Raw genomic sequence first — 19,606 nt, 5'->3', positions numbered from 1 at the left:
ACACTACAATAAACATGTTAAGATATTATAAAAAACAATAAAACTCTAAAAAGGAGCGGCAGCTGTTGTCCCCACTTATCAGCTAAATAATTAAAAGTCTCCTCCTATTATGAGCTCTTTGTATTTCTTAGCTTTAGCGCAGATCTTAAAAAAAATTGTGACACATGATAATGTATAAACATCAGGGCACAGTTTTAGGAACAGTAAGGCCACCCGGGCCTGCTTGAACTTGTTTCCTTAAAAGCCCCTTGAGATACACTCTTCTCGGGAATGAGTAATACGGACACAAAAGGACAAAATGAAGGGTGTACTGTGGAGACTTATTGTTGCAGCTACAGGGCCCCTTTTGTTCTAGTTGTGCCGTATACCCTGCTGGGGCAGCCAATAAATGGTGTAACAAGTCCAATCTGAACCGCGTGATTAAAAATCTATCGTGAGCCCTGGCTATAATAGCTAGATACGGTTCTATACTTTGTGTGGATGTAACTAAAATATAGTTCCTGACCGAGGGCTTTTTGTTAGTTCAATTTCCTCCCTTTGGGCCCCAATTAGTTTTAGAAAACTGATTTTTAATAAGATCTTTGTCCCGTGGGCTTACCTTGGCCGGGCAAGAGAACAAGTCTGCCCTGCCCGGCATGGTCAGGGAATCTTTTACATATTTTAGCCACGGAATTTTTAACACGTGATCCAAGGACAGGCAGTCTTGAATTACTTGCCTGTTAAAGCCTGTCTCCTCATTGGTCCAAGTATTCACCCAGCACAATAGGAGTTTCACTTTCACCAGGTGCGAAATGTGCTCAATTCCCAGCTCCTCATGTATAATGAAAGAGGGGTGCTTTGGGGGATTCTCAGCAATCGCCTGAAGTACCTATTTTCTTCACTTTGTAGTTCACTTATCCCGGTGAAACCCTGCACTTCACTTCCATATAACGTTTTGGAACTACAAAATGAATTATACAGTTTTAAAATTGTCGCCCGTGACCACTAGCCGAGCCTATAGGAAAAAGATGTTATTGCTCCAGTATATTTTACCAGGCCTAGACCCTTACTCTCTACTAACTGTCTGAAGTTCAGTATTTCATCTAACAAGTTATGGGAAGGCCGGTACTTTCCCCAATGTGTGTGTACTGGCTGTATAATGGTTAGCCTTCCTGCTTCTTTTCCCTAATTCCAGTACATAGGATTTTGTGAAGTTGGGTGTCCGGTCCAAGTCATTCATGAATGCCGCAAACCCTTCTAATTGGATCTGCACGGCCTTGGGCGTGCGAACGTGGAAAACCGCGGCGTCCGCGTAAAGGAGGATCGGACTGGCCTTAGACCTACTTTAGGGGAGTCAGCTTATAATGCGGTTAACGCAGATTCAAGACCGTTAATATATAGTGTGAATAAGAAAGGAGCTAAAATGCATCCCTGCCTGACCCCACTTGAACAACTAAAATAATCTGTGGTCTTCCCCTCTTGCGTGTATCTTACTGTGGCCGAGGTGTTGGTGTAAGACCATAAGTACGTTAATTAGTGCATGACCCGCCACTAATAACCCCATGAGCTTCCATAATTCGGTTCAATTCACACAATTAAATGCTGCGAGGTAGAGTGCCCCGCCTTTCGCTACAGTATCCTTTGCGCTAATTAGGTAAATATTTAAACATTGTGCAACTGTGGATTTGCCAGAGCGAAACCCATATTGGACATCGGTTATAATACCATGGGTCTCTGCCCAGTCAGACAACCTATTTAGCACCACTCTTCCCAGAACCTTCGCAGTTACATCAATGAGGGATATTGGGCAGTAACAATGTGGGCTGTCCCTATCCCCGTTTTTAAATATCGGGACGATGGTTGCCGTGCATAACAAAGGCGGCATTTCACTTGCGACTGCCACATTTATCACTCTTACCAGAATCGGAGCCCATACCTCTGGGTTACTACGGAATAATTCAGGTGGAATCCTATCTGGTCCAGTGGCTTTGTTACACGTAAGACAGTCTGTTCCTAGTCTCACCTCGTCTAGAGTAAAAACAATATGGCCAGTTATTCCGGTCTCAATCTGTGACTGTGTCTCAACTCCTCTCAGGGGCTGGTTACATAGGCCCTCATAGTGAGCCAACCATTGTTCCGGAAGGATGTTCTGGGATAAGGATGGATTATTTGACTCTTTTAAGCATGGGCTAATTATAACCTTCCAGAATCGGGTGGAATCCTTAAGCTCCGCGGCTTCTTCTAGGTCTTCCCAAGCCTTCGATTGGAGTTGACATTTCCTAGTCTTAACTGCCTGTTTATACGCTTTACGACAGGACGTAATCCACCCCCTGTCTCTAGGTGATTGTTTAAGTGCCAACTTTAGGGCTCTAAGGGCCTTTGAACATTGCCCGTCAAACCATCTGGGCACTTCACTAAGTCGTGTAGGTGCAGGGGCTTTTAGGAGGCTGTCCACCAATTGCGCAATGATTGAGAACGTCTGGATTAAATTCTGGCCCTGCGTGTCTAGACAGTTCTGAATTTCCTGCTGACCTCTCCTAAAAAGGGATTTATTAAAAACAACTGTGTCCACTTGTGCCCAGCGCAGCAGTCTTCCTTGATCTGTAGCAGAGATCAATCCCCCCCCCCCTTCCCCCCGACAGGCTATACTGAACAGAATGCTGCTGAGGAGCAACAAGTGATAGGGTTACCGGGTTATGGTCACTGAATGCGCTGTGCCTGATATTAAAGCTAGTAATGAATCTCCTCACGGAATTAGAGACAAAAATAAAATAATGTACGAAGCGCAACTCCTGCCCTTATACGTCGGGGGCACAGGTATGTCTGGGTGGCCAGCAATCAAATCCATTGTGTGGGTCAGCCCAAAGGTTTTTAAGAGCACAGTCTGCTCCCTTCCTGGTTTTGTATGCTCCATGTGTAGCCCTTTGTATAGTGTGCATGCCTGCTAGTTGCGCTCAGTGACCCTCAAGTTAGGACACAGATGGCAATTAAAATCTCCCATTACTATTAAATGCGCGTGGACCTGTCCTTCAGATTGTAATCTCCCTAAGCGGGTGCTTAGTTCCTCGAAGTTGATCCATGTGAGTTCGGCTGAGCATTATAAAAAATAATAAGTCACAGGCAATAGTTCTTGCTAACAAATGTTAAGCCCTGTAATGTTTCCGGCTCCCAAGGGGGCAACTTCCACCTCCCCTGTATCTTCAAATCTACAAATATGATTAAGCCCCCACTCGCTCTTCCTACATTTGATCTTCTTGCTGGGCAGAAAAAGGCTCCCATGTTTCCTGGATGGCTATTATATCACATTTTTAAATATAGCAGACCCTCTGCTCATCCTGAAACTTGCTTGACCGACCTGTCACGTTCCATGAGATAAGTGTTAAATCATCCAGTTTACATTTCACCTGGGCGCCGGGAACATCAGTAATGTCGCCCTGTGGGCTGAGCGACCTATTTGCCCTTGGGTCCCTATGTTCACTGTAGATGTCGTTTGTTCCCACGGCTTCAACCGTCTACCTCCCTCTGTTGGCCTTGATGTGTTTTGTCTGGGTGCCCTCCAGTCTTAGCATGCATGCCCCCTCTGCAAGTCAATCTGTATCATTCAGGTCCCTTAATGGGTCGAATGCATTTCTTAACTGCAGAGGGGACCCTCTCCAACTTAGACCCTCTTCCTGTCTAGCCATACCCTGGGGGGATGTGAGTTTGTAAGGGGGTCTATAAAAAAAAGCCCAATGATACTGGTTTAATTCCAGTATCTGCCAAAAATGATTGCGAGGATGAGAGCAAAATCTTCTGGGCCATTGACGGATACCACAATGTGATAATCAGGCAATCCCCTTCAAATAATTTCTTAGACCTTCCGATCCATGCTACCCTTCTCGCCATCAGGATGTGTCTGAGGTCTGAGCTATTGAACCCAAAGTGTTTCCCTAACCAGTGGGTGACCTTGTTTATCAACTGAGGGCTGGACTCTTCACGTGGGCTGTCATGCCCAGATAATCCCACTAGTACCACCATATACGGGCAGCATGCTGGTGGGAGGTCTATAACTGGCAAGAGTTGTGAGTAATGGACGGATTGGGAACTGCTGCTGGCACCCCTACCTCCCCCCCCACCCACGAGGCAGGGACCCCACCCAATCACCTCTTTCAGTCCCTACTATTGTCAACGGATCAGCCCTCTGGATGCCTACCCCCTGGTCCCTCTGTACCCCCAGCCCTGGGTTATCCGTTGCCACTGAGGGAATCTGAGACTCAGTGCCTATCTCTCTACCTGACATAACACTCAAGCCTGTTTGTTTTGGACAATAAGGTTTGATACCACATCCTGCCTCGAGTGGGCAACCTGGGGCAATGCTTTCTCAATATTTGACAGGGAAACCTTGATACCGGTGACCGTATTTGATAGTTCACTTAAAAAGTCCTTTAAGAGGTGGGCCACCAATGTCACGATTTTGTCCTTAAAAGACCCCCAGAGTTATTCTGCGTCCTTTCCTGGTCCTATGGCACCCCTTGAGTCTGGATCTTTCGAATTTCTCTTCGGTAGCTTAGGTGCTGTTTTCCTTTGTATCTTCTGCTGTCTCTTTGGAGCTGGAGGACCATTCTGGTCCGTGGAATGGCTAATGGAGATCGCTGCTCGACTGTCTGGGCTACCAAACTCATGTTGGGGCTCTCATTTGGGTCGGAGATCTCTTCTACTTCTTCCCATTGCCCTTGCCCACGCCTCTGGCACAGAACAGTTACCGCTCCGTTGCCCCCCACGTTATCCGCTACCGGCCCCCCCTCTGTTGTTAGCACCGATTTTCCAGATCTGCCCAGCGAGAGGCGTCGCTCTGCCTTATCGATTGCACCCACTGCTTTGATTAAAAATGAGTCAATGGTGCCCTTTGGCGTGCCTGTGGGTGAACCGGGAGGGGGCCCCCTTCCTTTTCCCCATAATCAAAATTAACTAATAAAGTAATCGCCCAAGCGAGCCTCCCCCAACCACTTCTAATGCGAGAAACAAAGCAGTTTCAAAGACTAGGTGTCGCTATTCAGGCTCAGTCCCTACCAAGAGCACTTACTTGGGAAGGTATGCACTGGGCAATGATATACTTTGTTTGCTGGTGGCAGATGGAAAGGGTATAGCCCGGTCAGTGACGGGCAAGGACGGGCCCGCCCATGGCCCGGGCTTCACCCGCGCACGTCCTGCGCCGTGGGATGACTAGAGCACTTTTCAGCGCGTTCACGGCTCCTCCCCCTCCTGGGGTATCAAGGACTTGTGGACGATGTAGTGCCCAAACAGGACACCAGCAACAGCAGGCAGGCAGCAGGGAGAATTCTTATTTATATCCTCTCCAATTTTTTCTTTTTGCTCTCCCTCCACCCTGTGTTCCGCACCCTTGACCCTCCCCCCTTCCTTCCCATCCTAACCTACCCCCCTGTGCCCTTAAACCCCTCCACCACCCCATCCCCTGTAGAAAGGCATCCAGACTAGCTCAGTCTGTTGTGATGGTTGCTGCTTCCTGATCAGTATGTCTTATTTCCTGCCAGCTAGGGCATATAAAAAACTTTTTTAGAAGAAAGAAAGAATAACGAATAAGGCTATAAAACAGAAAGAAAACAGAGTGTGTATTTACTACTGGTAAAGATCAGATGCTAAGTTAAACAATCTAAGATTTCAATTCCCAGTGCTCCAAATATTCTTTAACCTTGACCTCGGAAGTGAAGAACAGAGTATGATCTCCCTTGAGCACCTTTAGGCGAGCCGGATATAGCAGGGATGCTTTTCCCCCTCCACCCCCCCCACGCTCTTGCACTGGCTTGATCATCTGGCGTAGACACCATCGTCTCTCCACCGTGTAATGGCAGAAATCGGATTGAACAAAGAAAAAATAGTCCCCTCCACTGCGCTTCGTTGTTGGCTTAGCCTTATCGTATATAGATTGCCGCAATAAAAAATTGCCAAAATAAACCAAAATGGCGCGGGGTTTTGTGTCTGGTCTCACAGGTTGTTTGAGATAAAATGGAACCCGATGTGCTCTCTGTACTTCTAGAGCCCAGTTCCAGCCATCTAAGTCCGGAAATGCTTTGGATAACATAGCGATATATGCCCGGGTATCTGGCCCTTCATTTCCCTCCGGTACACCGAGTACCCGTAAGTTGTTTCGGCATTGCCGGTTTTCATGGTCTTCTAACTTCCACTGTATGTCGGTTAGTTGGGCATCATGTGCAGTAGTACTTGTCCGTGTGTCCGCCAGGTCATTCTCCAAAGTTTCTGTTCTCATTTCAAGGTTTGTGAGGCGCTCGTTGATGATAGTGCATGATTTTGCAACTTTTCTAAAAGCCCCTTGAATCTTCTGCATAGCCATCTGTGCGCGTTTGCGATCTGGGCGCGTCTCCTCGTGATAGAAAAGTATGCACTGAAGGACTGTGTCTAAGGTTGGAGGTGTTGAGGAGAGTGTACTGTCGCCTTTAGAGGGTGATGACGTAAGGGTGCTGAGTAAATCTGCTCCGGAATGATCCAATTTTAGGCTTTTTTTTTGCAGATTGGGGTGACTTGTTCTTCTCACTGCTCGAGTCTCTTTTGTCACTGTCCGAAATCTCCTCACTAGAGTCACCAAGTGAATCGGATCCAGAAACTGACCCTGACCAAATTCCTTCTGAAAGAGAGAAAAAACAGTCCATATCTTGCTTGCTGTGATTCGAGGAAGTAGTGTAATTTGCGGTCGTAGCACTTCCCAGACGGGGATTCAGCGTGGTAGCCTCCAGTGTTGTTTCTATCGATTGAGCCCCGGGCCCCTCCGACATGCATCCATAGTCGTTATCCCTTATCCCAGGTTGCAGACAGGGGGGAGTGAGGGGAGCGGGAGGCAACTAACTGTTCTTGCTGATTTCGGGTAAAGATGCAGCCACGGATAGAATTTCATGTATGACACCAAGTGTTGTGACATCAACCTCCCCCATCGCACCACCATCTGTATCCCCCCCCCCGGCTCTGCTTACCTGTTCCGCCTTCTTGCCGTTGTGAGTGCTTTACTCATGGTGCAGCTCTCAGCAGGTCCAAGACAGATGGTTCACTCGCAGGCAGCTGGGGCGGAGCTCTGGTCTTATTTTTCCTGTCTTCCTCCTTCTCCGTCCTGGTTACAGCGTTCCATGCGGTTTGTTTTTTTCCCCCGCCGGGTCTCGGTTGGGGATCCGATGATGTTGTTAATTTAGGAGATGAGCCGGCACCCGCTCCTGACCGCGTCTTCCCCTTCGCTCCAATGGCAACCGGGACTTTTGGTGCCATTGTTTCTATGGAATACGCCCGCCGGAGATCCGAGCACGCCAAGCATTCTTTCCGCTCCTCACCGCATCACGTTAATGTGGACAGAAGGCTGAGTAACGCCTTTGTGAGCTCCGCACGGCAGAGCGCAGCCCCGCACGGGCTTGGACCGGGGCAGAGCTGCAGGTAGGAGAACGTGGCTTCCATTCAGCTCCTTTCACTCGTCTTTTGTGTATCTGCATTGGTTTTTGGTTTTAGGCCTTTTTCTTTGATGTGCGTATTAGTCTTCAGCTGTCTCTACTTTTGGGATTGGGGCTATTGCTTTACACTGCTGTACATAATATTTATAACGAACAATAAGCAATGCATTGGATACCACAAAACTTATTGTATTTTCTTTTCTGTTCTTTGAGATCAATGTGAAACCTTATTCTGGTGATGTCTGAGGATAAACCGGTCCCTAAGATGACATTCAACTTAGGTGCTGGCTGGTGTGGTATCCGCAAGACTGACCATTTTCAAAGCTGTCAGATATCCTTTTGGTTTTTTTTTGTCTCTGGCCCATCAAGGCCTTGCAGTGGACACTATTAAAGGTTATTTTTTTGTCCTTTTGATCTTTCCATGTTTACTGCACCAACTGTTCTTGTTTAAGTCACCCGTTGTGATTAGATTTATTAAAGATTTGACACATTTCCTCCCAAACTATTTGTGATGCCTCAGTGGGACCTTAACTTGGTCTTCACATTTCTCAAGTGTACACCCCGGATCTGATGCATAGCTGCAAGATGTGTCTCCTGACTTTAATGACCATCTTCCACACTGCGATGCACATTGCATGAGTGAACTTCAGGCACTGCTGGTGCAACTACCCAATACCACTTTTTTCTGGACACTCCGGTGCTGCGAACTCGAGCGCTATTCTTACCTAAAGTTGTGATTCATTTCCAAATACGGCAATCCATCACCCTACCAGTATTCTTTGCCCCACTTCCGCATTTGAATGAGGTGGAGATGCTTCATGAACGCCCAGAAATGCTTTCAGCTTTTCTATTGATCAGACCAATGAACCCTATGAGTATGAACAGCTTTTTATGGGGTTCTCCTGGGTGACGAAAGGGAAGGATGTGCAGAAGACACCCCTATAGAGGTTGATAGCCCTCTGAATTAAAATCTATGTACTGGTCCAGAAGCAGCCCCTGGAAGAAATGAGAGCCCCTTCTACCAGGGCTACGACTGCTACTACTGATTTGGTATGCAGAGTGCCTGTCCTTAAAATCTACCATCACAGTATATGCTAATGGAGCATTACTGCCTTGACAGATTTGAGTCCACTGAACAGACCATCCACCAGGGGTGGTTCTGCTTTGGTATCTATTCTAAGATGAGGAATGTGCTGTTAGAAGTATCCATCATAAGAACAAGTTTCTCAATTTGGCAATGGTTTTCCTGGTGGACACTCTTTAACTGCCTCTTTTTAACATTTAAAAAGCTTACAAGTTAGGAAAAAACACACTGATGCTAGGGATTCTCTTGTATCTGCTGGAGCCCCCAGTTGAAATTTCACTCGCAAGTCCTGCTTTGGCACCAACTAATCAACTGTGGTGTTACATAGGTCAGTGGAGGTGGTAGAACTGCAGGCGCCAACAGTAGAAACCATAGTCAGTCTATTTACTGAAATATTTCACTTCAACTTCGAGGCCTTTACTACCTACTCACCATATAGTTCTTACAGATACTATGGCTGTGGCTTGGGTAAATCCAGCCTCTGCGCCGCTGTTCGGTGGTCCTATAGCTAGGCCTGGTAGACTTGCCCCCGGTGACCCAGCTTTCGGCCAACAAAGTGAAACTCAATATATTTCCTGCTGCTTCACCTGATGGCAAGAGGATGTTCTCCTCCCCCAGTCTGGCATTACATTCTGTGAATGTGGTCTACTTATGGGCAGACACACCCACACACTGTGGGGCATGGCAAGTGCCCCATAGCAAGTGAGATCTTGCCCACCTTTCTGGAGGAGTTTAAAAGTACTTTCGCACAAACAGCCCATGATAGGCAGGAAGTGCCTAAAATATTTTTTATGCCAACTCGATATCTACATATTGTGTTGGCCATGCTATGTGTAATGTAGTGGTTCATCACAGGTGCTCCTCATAGGTTTCTCTGAAGAAGTGCAAGCATTCCTCATAGATATGTCTTAATAGCTTCTGGCGGTTTGCAGACAAGGTTGATTCAGCCTTTGGGGTGATTTAAGAACAGCCATGCTAATACCAGCTCCTTAGGCTTGCTCTCCTCAGTTCTCCGGTTCCTCCATTATACCTGAAATTCAGAGGCTACTTCCAGAGCTTGGCCTAACACCAGTGCCTCCCATTTCAGCCTATAAAGTTGCCCATCCAGCCATTTCAAGACTCCAAGGAGCGCAGAGGATGGGGCCACCAGCAACATGGTAAGCCTTCATCTTCTGTTCCCCTGCTGCCACCAAGCTGCTCTGATTCCTACTTCGGAAATCAACTACAGCCAGTGGAGGACATCATAATATGGATTTACCTGCCCATGTGTTGTGCAGTTACCTCCGATCAGTGTCTACTACAGATTGCCATTCATGGTTACACTCTTTTCGTCAACCTTCTTGCACAGTTCCTGCTGCTTTTGTTCAAACTTTGGCAGAACATGCCTCAATCCTGGCCTTAGAGTTTCAACTATTGCTAGCCAAAGACGCAAAAAAAAGACCTGGAGAAGGTGACAGTTGCTATTTACTTTACTTCTTAATGTCCCAAAATGATCATAAGTGGAAACAAATGTTGAATCTTCAGTTTTTGAACACCTTCTTTTGGCAGGATGAGCTCAAGATACTGACTCTGGTCCAGGCCCTCTTCACCCATCTGCATAGGTCGGGAGTTCATATATTTCCAAACCTCTATGGCTGGGTGTTGAAGGCAGCTCCCCAACTCTCTTCTATCTTTCCCTGGGGTTCTCCATCTACAAGGCAAATCTCCCTTTTAGTCAGTGCAGAGGTATCCCTTTATAGGGGCCATTCTGGACACGATAATGATCAAAGCTTTTTTGCTCATACATCAATGATCATGATGATATCCCATTGTTTCAGTCTCAGTTCTCTGTTTCAGCCTGGATGGCTCTGAGGCTTATTGTTCTCCTTGCCATTTGTATCCTTTGGTGCCTCATGCCTATTGCACATGCAGTTTAACCTCTGGCTTCAAAAGCATGGCAATGAGGGTTCAGTCTCAGACGGCATCAGTGTGTCAGACGAGGCAGTCTGGTACCTTCATTAGTGGATGAAGGATTCCCATCTGACTTGAGACAGGCCACTCTCCATACTCCATCCAGAGCTCACAGTTGTGACCAAAGCATCTTCTTTGGACTGGGGAGGCCACCTGAATCAATCTTCTGGAGTTGCTTCCTCTGAAGACCTTTTTACCTTCCATCCCGGGCAGTCCATTGCAAGTTTTGGCAGACAACATAACCTCCATGCGGTACAGCAACAACCAGGGTGGTGTGTGGTTGCATGTGCTGTGCCAGGAGCTGCTGAGGCAGTAGCAGTGCCTGGACTGTCTGGGAATTTCTTTGACTGTCACCCCTCTGGCAGGGTCCTAGAACACCAGGGCAGTCAAGCTCGCCAGACACCATCTAACCTACCACTAGTGGCGTCTGCACCCAGCCAGAAGTACATTAAGGAATCTTCATCCAGTGCGGCGTGCCTGGGGCGATCATTTTGATACCGCCAAGAGCGCTCACTGTTTAGCCTTTCTGGCTCTAAACGTTATGCCACAAGGTTCCCTGTGAGAAGTGTTCCACTGTCATTGGGACTTGGATCTCCTCTACGCATTCCCGTGTCTGCTGCCCTGTATCTGAGGATCAGCAGGAATCAGGCCTAGGTTATCGTAAAATCCCAAGGCTAAGCTTTTAGGGCCTGGTACTCAAACCAGAATATCTAGCCCTCACTGACAAACATCAAGGTAGGATACTACCCGTACCCCCACATAATACACCCTATGCACCTAGGCTGAATTGAATCGGCTGAGCAGGTTCGATCTGCCTGAGTAAGTTATGTCATCCTAGCATCTCGCCACCCATCTACAAAGTAATACTTGTCTGGACAATACTTTTGTGTTGATCCACTGCAGAATAAACTCTCAGGTAAAGGCTAATAGTCTCCCCTCCCTTCCATTGTATGATTGCTTGATCAACCAGCTCCACTTAAATCAATGTTCTGATGCATTTTGAAACGGGCTTACATACATGTTTCCTTCCACGCCTTTTTTTATGCCACAGTGGAACTCTAATTTGGTAGTTACCTTTTTGATGTGCATGCTTTGCACAGTTATTTGAGGTAATTGACCCTGAAAATTGTTTTCCTCATTGCGATTACTTTAGTGCCTGTGTCAGTGAACTGCAGTCACTGACATTGCAACCACTCTGTACTGCCACCTTTCTTGACAAGCTGGTGATAGCATAATTTCTACAAAAAGTGGTGTCCCCCCACCAAAAAACCCAATGGTCCTTGAAACATACCCTATATTTTCATTTCACTCTTATTTGTATGGAGAAAATATCATGCAAACTTCTGTTTTCGTGTGTGCAATAGAGGGTAAGAGCACTGGGTTTCTTAATTCCCATACATAAATACTATTCTAAACTAGGTGATTGCCCTCCCTCTTGTGGTACCACTTTAACTGTCGCAAGGTTTCAAATTTTGCCTCGCATTTGTTTTTTCACCTGTAGTTCTTCTTAAAATCAATTGAGCTATGTTTCATTTTAATGTGCTTTATTTATTGTGCATACTATAAAATCGTGATCTGAAATGTTTCCTTAAGAGTTACTTAGACATCACTGTGCTTTCTTGTTTCCATGTCCCAAATTCCAAATGCATTTCAGGCCTGTCAGAAGCCCTTGGTCAGGGGATTATATTTTCAACTCTACATCCAATGAAAAAACAATTCATGAGTATTCCATGTGCAATTTGTGAGCCACTCATCTAATTTATTTCTCTACTGTAATGATGATTAACCTATATTTAAGTTATGTATATGACCACTATCATAACACTTCTTTTCAAAATACTGTTCCATTTGAAGGTAATCCATCACACTTTCCGCCTATCTAGATGGATTGTTCTCTTCATAAAAATATGGTATGCCCTGTCCGAAAAGGAGTCTGTTTGAGGTTGTTCTTGCTCATTCGATTAGAGCTAAGGCTGCCACTGCAGCTTTGGCAAGGGCTGTTCCATTACTGGACATCTTCCAGGTGGCTACATGGGTGTTTTCCATAACCTCACCAGGTATTTCTGTCTTGAATCACAGATTTAAAGGTTGGGCCATTTTGTCTGCTCTGTCCTGTGGGATTTCCTCTTTAAAGTCAACCCACTGCCCCCACTACAATTTTGGAGGTTCTGCTTTAGTTTATATTGAAAATGTGAGGGATCTGTAGTTAGAAAAGTCATCAGAACAACAAGTTTCTGCCTTTGATAACACTCTTTGTGGTGGATGCCATCATTTCACATTCCTCTCTGACCCTCCCTCATCCAGTTTCTGTGCAGTGGACTTGTAAGTCTTAAGGTTCTTAGCTAGGGTTTCATTCTGTTACTGACACATTGCGTCTTTTCCCATAACCTGACTTCAGTATGTAGGGATGGTGCCCATATATGACTCTGTGCTGTTTCTTCTGGAAGCTGGACGTAGCCAATGCGGTGTTCGATGGTGTCACCTATTGGTGCACAGGAGCAATTGCTACAAAGTTTCATTACCCAGTCTGGTGCTTGGGGAAATGCAAACGATGAGCAATCTGCTGTTAAATGAAATATCTATCAGAAATTGTGGTATTGAAGGTAAGTAATTTGTTCTTCTCATCAGGATTTCGTCAGTTGACTAACACAGCTGAAACTCTTTGCCATGAAGAATTTAAGAGTACAACCTTCTTTTAGGAAATCCAAGCTAAGATCCTCCATATGCTATTTAGCAGCCATACATGTTTTGGTAAACATGTTGGTAATTAATTACAGGATAGTAAAATTGAGAATTAAATAGTAAACTCCTTAGCCTCATTAGAATACAAAAACATCAACTTCTTTTGTGGTTTGAGAAGCAAGCATGTCTACCTCAGCCTACCAGCTTCTACTTTTAACAGCACACCATTTGCAAGCCTGCACTTTATAAGGGCTTCGTCAGTCATGTGATACACAAGACCAACACCATTCAATACCAAAAGTAGAGGATCCTGTCAGACCTCATAACAGCACTGCGCAATAATTGTGTACGTATCGCATTCCTCCTTTTAACCACCCCTAGTGCTACTAACTAGCTTTAAGAGTGGAAAGTCATAGCCACAGACCTATTGGTATTTGATATAATTCAGCCAGGGCACATATTAGAATTTTTACAAAGAGCTCCTCCAATCTGATCAGACTCTCACTCATAACATACGGCCCTGAAAGAATTTAAATAGGAATTTCTCATTAATGTTGCTCAAAGGAATGATGGAAAATGTCCCAAAAGCAGAGCAAGGGAAGGGCATTCATTTCAGACATTTTCTTTCAAAGAAACATACTGGGCGGGAGGGCAATCTTAGACTGGCAAAAATTGATATTTAAGAAAACAGATACTCAGAGTTAACATTGCTAGAAATATAACATTTCTATTGGTAAGAAAACATTTTCTGATTTCCAAGGCTCGCCATAGTGAGTATTTCTATCTCCCTGGCCATCCAAAGAACAGGAAGTATCTGAGATTTTCTATTAGTTGACCTTATCCCTTCAGTGTGCTGAAGATTCAACTTAAAATAATCCACAGGAGCAGTCAGAAAATGCATGGTACTAGTGGTTACACAACACTAAAGTGAAGAAACCGGTAGCGTTCTACCTGGACAATTGGGGCATATTTATAAAAATCGTGGTGCAGGGCAGTGAAGCAAGCCACCTTGCTGTCCTGCATCAAAGGGAAAGGGCAACAATGCATCTTATTTATCCAATATGGCGCATTCGTGTTCTCTTCCCTTGTGCTGGCCCAGTTTTGGCTGCCGAACGCCAACACAGGAACCCTTGCACCAAAGTGCAAGGGTGCCTGTGTTATAGGCAGCTTGGTCTTTGTGCAGGAAGGAACACCTTCCTGCACAAAACAATCCTAAGAGACTTTTTTCCTCTTCCTATGTGTGCTGCAGAATGCAGCACACATAGAAAGATGTAAAAACAAGGAGAAATAAAGATAGTTGTCCTCATTATGCCTCCCCTGGGAAGATGTAAGATTTTGGCTCATTCCAAGTTTTACAAGTCCTTGTAAATCTGGGAATGCGTCAAATACCATGGGAGTTGTGTGGGAATCCACTGCAATGCCCATGGAACGACCTACCCAGGGCAGAGTAAGGTAATGCAGCGAATTGCGGTGTGTTGCCTTACTCCAGATATAAGAAGCCACTCAAAGTGGTTTTGCGTGGCTTCATAAATCTGTCGTATAGGTTTGCCTAGTTCATGTACCACATTGTGTGGTGCAAGCATGACACAAACCTCTCACAAATATGCTCTTTGGTTGATGAAAGTCCTATCCATCCTGACACTTCAGAGAACAACAATAGTCTATTTTCCTTTGGTGCAAATGTTTGGACATTCGCTGAATCAAATAAAATTTGTTCGTAAGTGTTAGACCTGGCACCATTGACTTGGGTCTCCCTTCCATTTTTTCACTGTTGCCTCCTATATTTTGCTATGTTTTTGCTGGTCTAGATGCTTTGGGCATTTTGCCACTGCTATTCAGTGTCAAAGTGCAAGTGCTCCCTATTGTAAGTTGCTGTATTGGAATAGTGACTCCATGATTGGCGTATTTGATTTACTTGTCAGACCCTAGTAAAGTGCACCATGTGTGCCCAGGGCCTGTAAATAAAATGCTGCTGGTGGGATTGCACAACTGGTTGTGCCACCCACAGAGGCAGCTTGTAAAGTGTGGCTCAGGCCTGCCATTGCAGAGCCTGTGTGCAGTCTGGGACTGCCATGTCGACTTGGCAAGTACATCCACTTGCCAGTCCCTAAACCTTCCCTTTTCTACATATTAGTCACCCCTAAGGTAGGCCCAAGGGCAGGGTGCATTGTATGTAAAAGGTAGGACATGCCCTGATGTGTGTGGCATCTCCTGATAGTGAATTATAGCCAATTTCGTTTTTCGCTATTGCAAGGCCATCTGTTCCCATAGACCAGAATGGGCAGTTTGCTTATAACATCGTATAATCATAAGTGACCCAGGGAACAAGATGGGAAAATAAAGTTTAGTATGTCTGAATGTTAAAATACATTTTTTAGTGTGGGTGATTTATACATTCTGTGTTTGAAAATACAACTTTTAGGAAGTAGGTATTTTCTTGCCTAACCATCCAGCATGCCTCTGCTAGGTTAGTGTATTCCATGTCTGGTTTATGAGTGACAGGGGGCTGGAGAGGGCCTTTGGCTCCAGCAGTCTGATGGGTCAGGGCTGGGCTGAATAGGACCTGCATTAAATAGAGAGTAGGGGGAAGGGATTTCCTTTAACTGATCTGAGCCCTCATAGAATAGAGAGTAGGGGCAGGAGTTTTCCTTTCAGCTACCTGGGCCAGGTCTGCTCTCAAACAATGCTGTCTCCACCTCCTGCTAGGAAGCTGCACCCAGGAGGACAGAACAGGTTTTGGCTGGGCACAGACACCCAGAGGGCTAAGGATTTTGCAGTATAAATATTGGGGCCCAGAACTTTAGATCACTTCTGGGAATCGAGACAAACCTTTGCCAAGGAGAAGAACCAAGGAAGTTGAAGGAGGAGACTGCCCCTGTGCTGTTGCTGTTTGGGGGTTTCACTGCAGTGGTTACTTTATTGCCAAGGAAAGGAGAAAAGGAACTTTGTGTGTACTTTTACTATCTTGAGGAAGATCTCCAAGGGCTTGAAGCTGAGCTTGCCTCCTGTTCAGAGGTCTCAGGGTCACAAAGACTTCACCACCAGCTTCCCCTGAATTCCCTTGCTGGGAATTCTACCTGCAGTGAGGTGCCTGCTCTTGTTTTGGGCCCGCTGAAGACTCCGTGTCACTAGGAGCTGGAAGTGCGACGCATTGAGGAATAAGCGTGTCACCGCCGCAGCAGTTGCTGACGCATCGCCGAAGAAGGGTGTCACCTCAGCAGCTGTTTGCCGTCGCATCACCGACGAAGCGTGTCGCATCACCGTAGAAGCCTGTCGCAGCCACAGAGGTTGCTGTCGCATCACCGGAGAAGCGTGTCGCAGGGCCTGTCGCGGCTCAAGAGTTCACCGAGTTGGCGCACAGCCATCGGGCGTGCACACATCGCATCCACGTTGTCGCATCGCATCAAAGACGCCATTTTGTCGCATCGCACTGGATCGTCACAGCGCATCGAGGTGCTATCTTATCGCATCGTCACCGGGCGACATTAAGAAACGATGCATAAACACCCCACACAGTAAGAAAGCGACGTATCACCTCCCCTGCTTTGCAGTAAGGAACAGACGCATCCGCTCCCCTGAATGTAAGGAACAGCGCATCACCTTCCCTGCAACCCTTTTGTTTGTATTGCGTGACGCATCCCAGGTACTTTGAGAGTAAAGTGTCGCATTTACAATCTACATTGTACTAAGCTATTTCTACCATTTTAAAGTCATATTTTTATTACAGTATTGTGGATTTTTATCGTTTGGTCTTGTGTCAAGTCTAGTAAAGATTACTTATTTTTCTAAACTGGTGTAGTGTCCATTTGTAGTGTTTTCACTGTATTACTGTATTTGTTCACAAATGCTTTACACACTGCCTCTGAGATAAGCCTGTCTGCTCGTGCGAAGCTACCAAGGGGGTGAGCAGGGGTTATCCAGGAGTGTACCCCCCTTTCCCTGACTAGAAGCACGGGCTCCTACTTGGTCAAAGGTACCTACCTCTGCCAACTAGAGACCCCATTTCTAACACATTTAAACATTGGTCTAACTCTGTTAATTGGATCGTCTTTTAGCTTATACTTTCCTGTGCCTTGAAGGCTCTCACTTGGAAAATGGTCTTTTTAGTGTTTGTCACTTTCTGTAGAAGATCATTAAATTTGTGTTCACCGAGATTGGGTGGTCTTGTACACACACAAGAATTTTGTCTAAGGCAATAGCTTCATTTCATGTTAACCAGCAGTTGAATTTCCAAATTGTATCTCATATTCTCTGGGACAAGCAGAACGTACTTTGTGGTGGCAAGTATGCTGTAACATATTTTATTGACAAACCTAAGGACCGGTTGTATAAAACCCTTTTGCTGTCGAAAATGCTACGGTTTGCAAAATCATAAGGTTTGCAACAGGGAAAGACTATTTTCAAATTCACTAAACTTTTTCAGGTCAGTTCTCTGCCTTCATTAGGCATCACATTGTTGCTTCAATTTCAACACAGAACTAAAGAATCCTGGCAATCTTGCCATGTTTTGTCTTCTTTGGAAGTGCAAACAAATTTGCAGCTTTTTCAAAAATGAGAAATCACACATTGAATTTCTTTGTGAATCTCTGCAATTCTTAGATGGGCACGCCGCTGCAAAGAAAAGTGGGTGTTCACTCCAAGAAATGCATTTCAGTCACTGCCATATCAAAGATGGACATTAGTAGTGTGGAAGTTAGTGCATACTGGTCTCAAAGCACTATTATTTAGATGTTCAGTCAAGATTCAGAGCAGTTCTGGGGTAAGTGGGGCTGTCTAATAAGGCCCTCCTTAACCGATCCCACTTGTCTTGTTGTATTACATGTATACACTAATGTCTACACAGTGTATACAATATTGCTTTTGTATTCCTAATTCAGGCAAGTAAATCCACAAAAGATTCAGTGCTGGAGAAGACAAAAGTGCTAACGAGAACCTATACTTTGGTTTCTCTTCTCTCTGTCTGTTATGAGGCTCTAAAGGTTTAAAGGTTTTTTTCTCTTTCGACTTAGAAATCCCAATCCGTGGAGGCCTGTAGGGGGTTGAGGCAATAGGCTTCTCATCAGCCCATTGACTACAGTATGGGCCATGTAATGAGGTTGATAGACTGTAGAAGAAGGTGCAACGTTAAAACATAGTTAAATGAATGTATGTGTACACTGCTGTGTAAACTTTGACTACCTAGGGTTCCCAGCCGTAAATCTATAACAGATGCCAATGAGTAAGAACTGTTTTTCAGGTCAGTAACTTATGCCTTCTGTGTCACATTTTGTTGATGTTTTTTTCGGTCTTTGTCTTTTTCGGTCAACCATGTAGGTAGTTTGCGGTTCCAAATACATTGTGCGAGGTGAAAGCGCCTGCGACCATGTGGACCTCCTGGTCTCCTCGCGCCACTGGCCCCCGGTTTATGTGGTGGACATTGCCACACAAGTAGCTTTGTGTGTCGACACCTGTTATCCAGAGTTGGCAACTCAGATGTGGGGGCAGGATCAGGGATGCTTCTCAAACCCCATGGAGCCACCAAAGGTGAGAGTATTTATAAGTGTTTTTGTAAGGCATGGACCAGATCAGAACTGGTATTGGAACCCTCAAAACGCCTATGGCAATACAGTGGATCAAACGTAACACTGGTACACCATGGGAATCGTATCAGCATGCAATTAGCACAAAGTCAAATTGTCAATAAGAGTTTTGTGCTTAGCTTTAGACAGCCATATCTTAACTCTAACCGTTATTTATGATTTGTGCGGAGTACAAGATGTTCTTTTTATTGTGACTATTGCTATTTCTTATCTCACTAAAAAGTCACTTTAAAGTTACATGCCTGAGGTAAGGAAATCTGTTGATTTCCAGAAACCCCGTCACTTCCTGCTCACTTTATATTAATGTATCGTTTCCATATTTTATTTTGTTAGGTAAATAAATCCTAATATTGTCAATTTGGATAGGAATAGACCCAATCCTGAAGTTTTGTGGCTATGATTATGTATCTTTCTTGAAAGGGACCGCTGTCTCTAATAACTAGCTTTTGCATATATGCACAATTTTATGACATGACCATACGCATAAAGTTAGATTCAGCACATAACATTATACAGTTTGTTTTTAGGTGAGGCAGGCACCACTGATAATCTTAGTCTAGGCACAAAAACTGGAGATTGACACATATAGTTACACACACAGTTCTTATTTTAGGCAGTTTAATAGTACCAGATTGAGAACTGTGGCACTTAACATTCAGGGCAGACCACAAAGCCAGCTGACTTACTAGTGGCTCATATATGTTTACATAATTAAGAAACATTTCTAAAAATTGTAGTGGTCATGCTATGGAAAAAGATTACACATACAATTATGTGTATGAGCATGTGTACACGTAATATTATATAACAAGTGCACATATGGACCCACAAACAGATTTGCAACTGTCTGTACACATGTAGCTTAATGTAGAGGTGCATCTATGCAT

At 45.1% G+C, this 19,606-nt stretch overlaps 1 protein-coding gene across 4 annotated transcripts in view; it reads left to right on the top strand.

The window, feature by feature from the left end:
- The window catches only part of HMGXB3 (HMG-box containing 3), a 519,976-nt gene that overhangs the window by 475,271 nt on the left and 25,099 nt on the right, over positions 1 to 19,606 (top strand). For all 4 annotated transcript variants that reach the window (XM_085617738.1, XM_085617735.1, XM_085617736.1 and 1 more), the window contains exon 19: positions 18,454 to 18,663. In XM_085617738.1, coding sequence (XP_085473864.1) covers positions 18,454 to 18,663 — 210 coding nt within the window. The remainder of the gene's footprint in view (positions 1 to 18,453; positions 18,664 to 19,606) is intronic.

The sequence above is a fragment of the Triturus cristatus genome, chromosome 7 (assembly GCF_964204655.1).
Source record: "Triturus cristatus chromosome 7, aTriCri1.1, whole genome shotgun sequence".
In the NCBI taxonomy this organism is placed as follows: Eukaryota; Metazoa; Chordata; class Amphibia; order Caudata; family Salamandridae; genus Triturus; species Triturus cristatus.
Note: the sequence above shows the minus strand (reverse complement) of the source record. Positions and strands in the feature narration are given on the sequence as shown.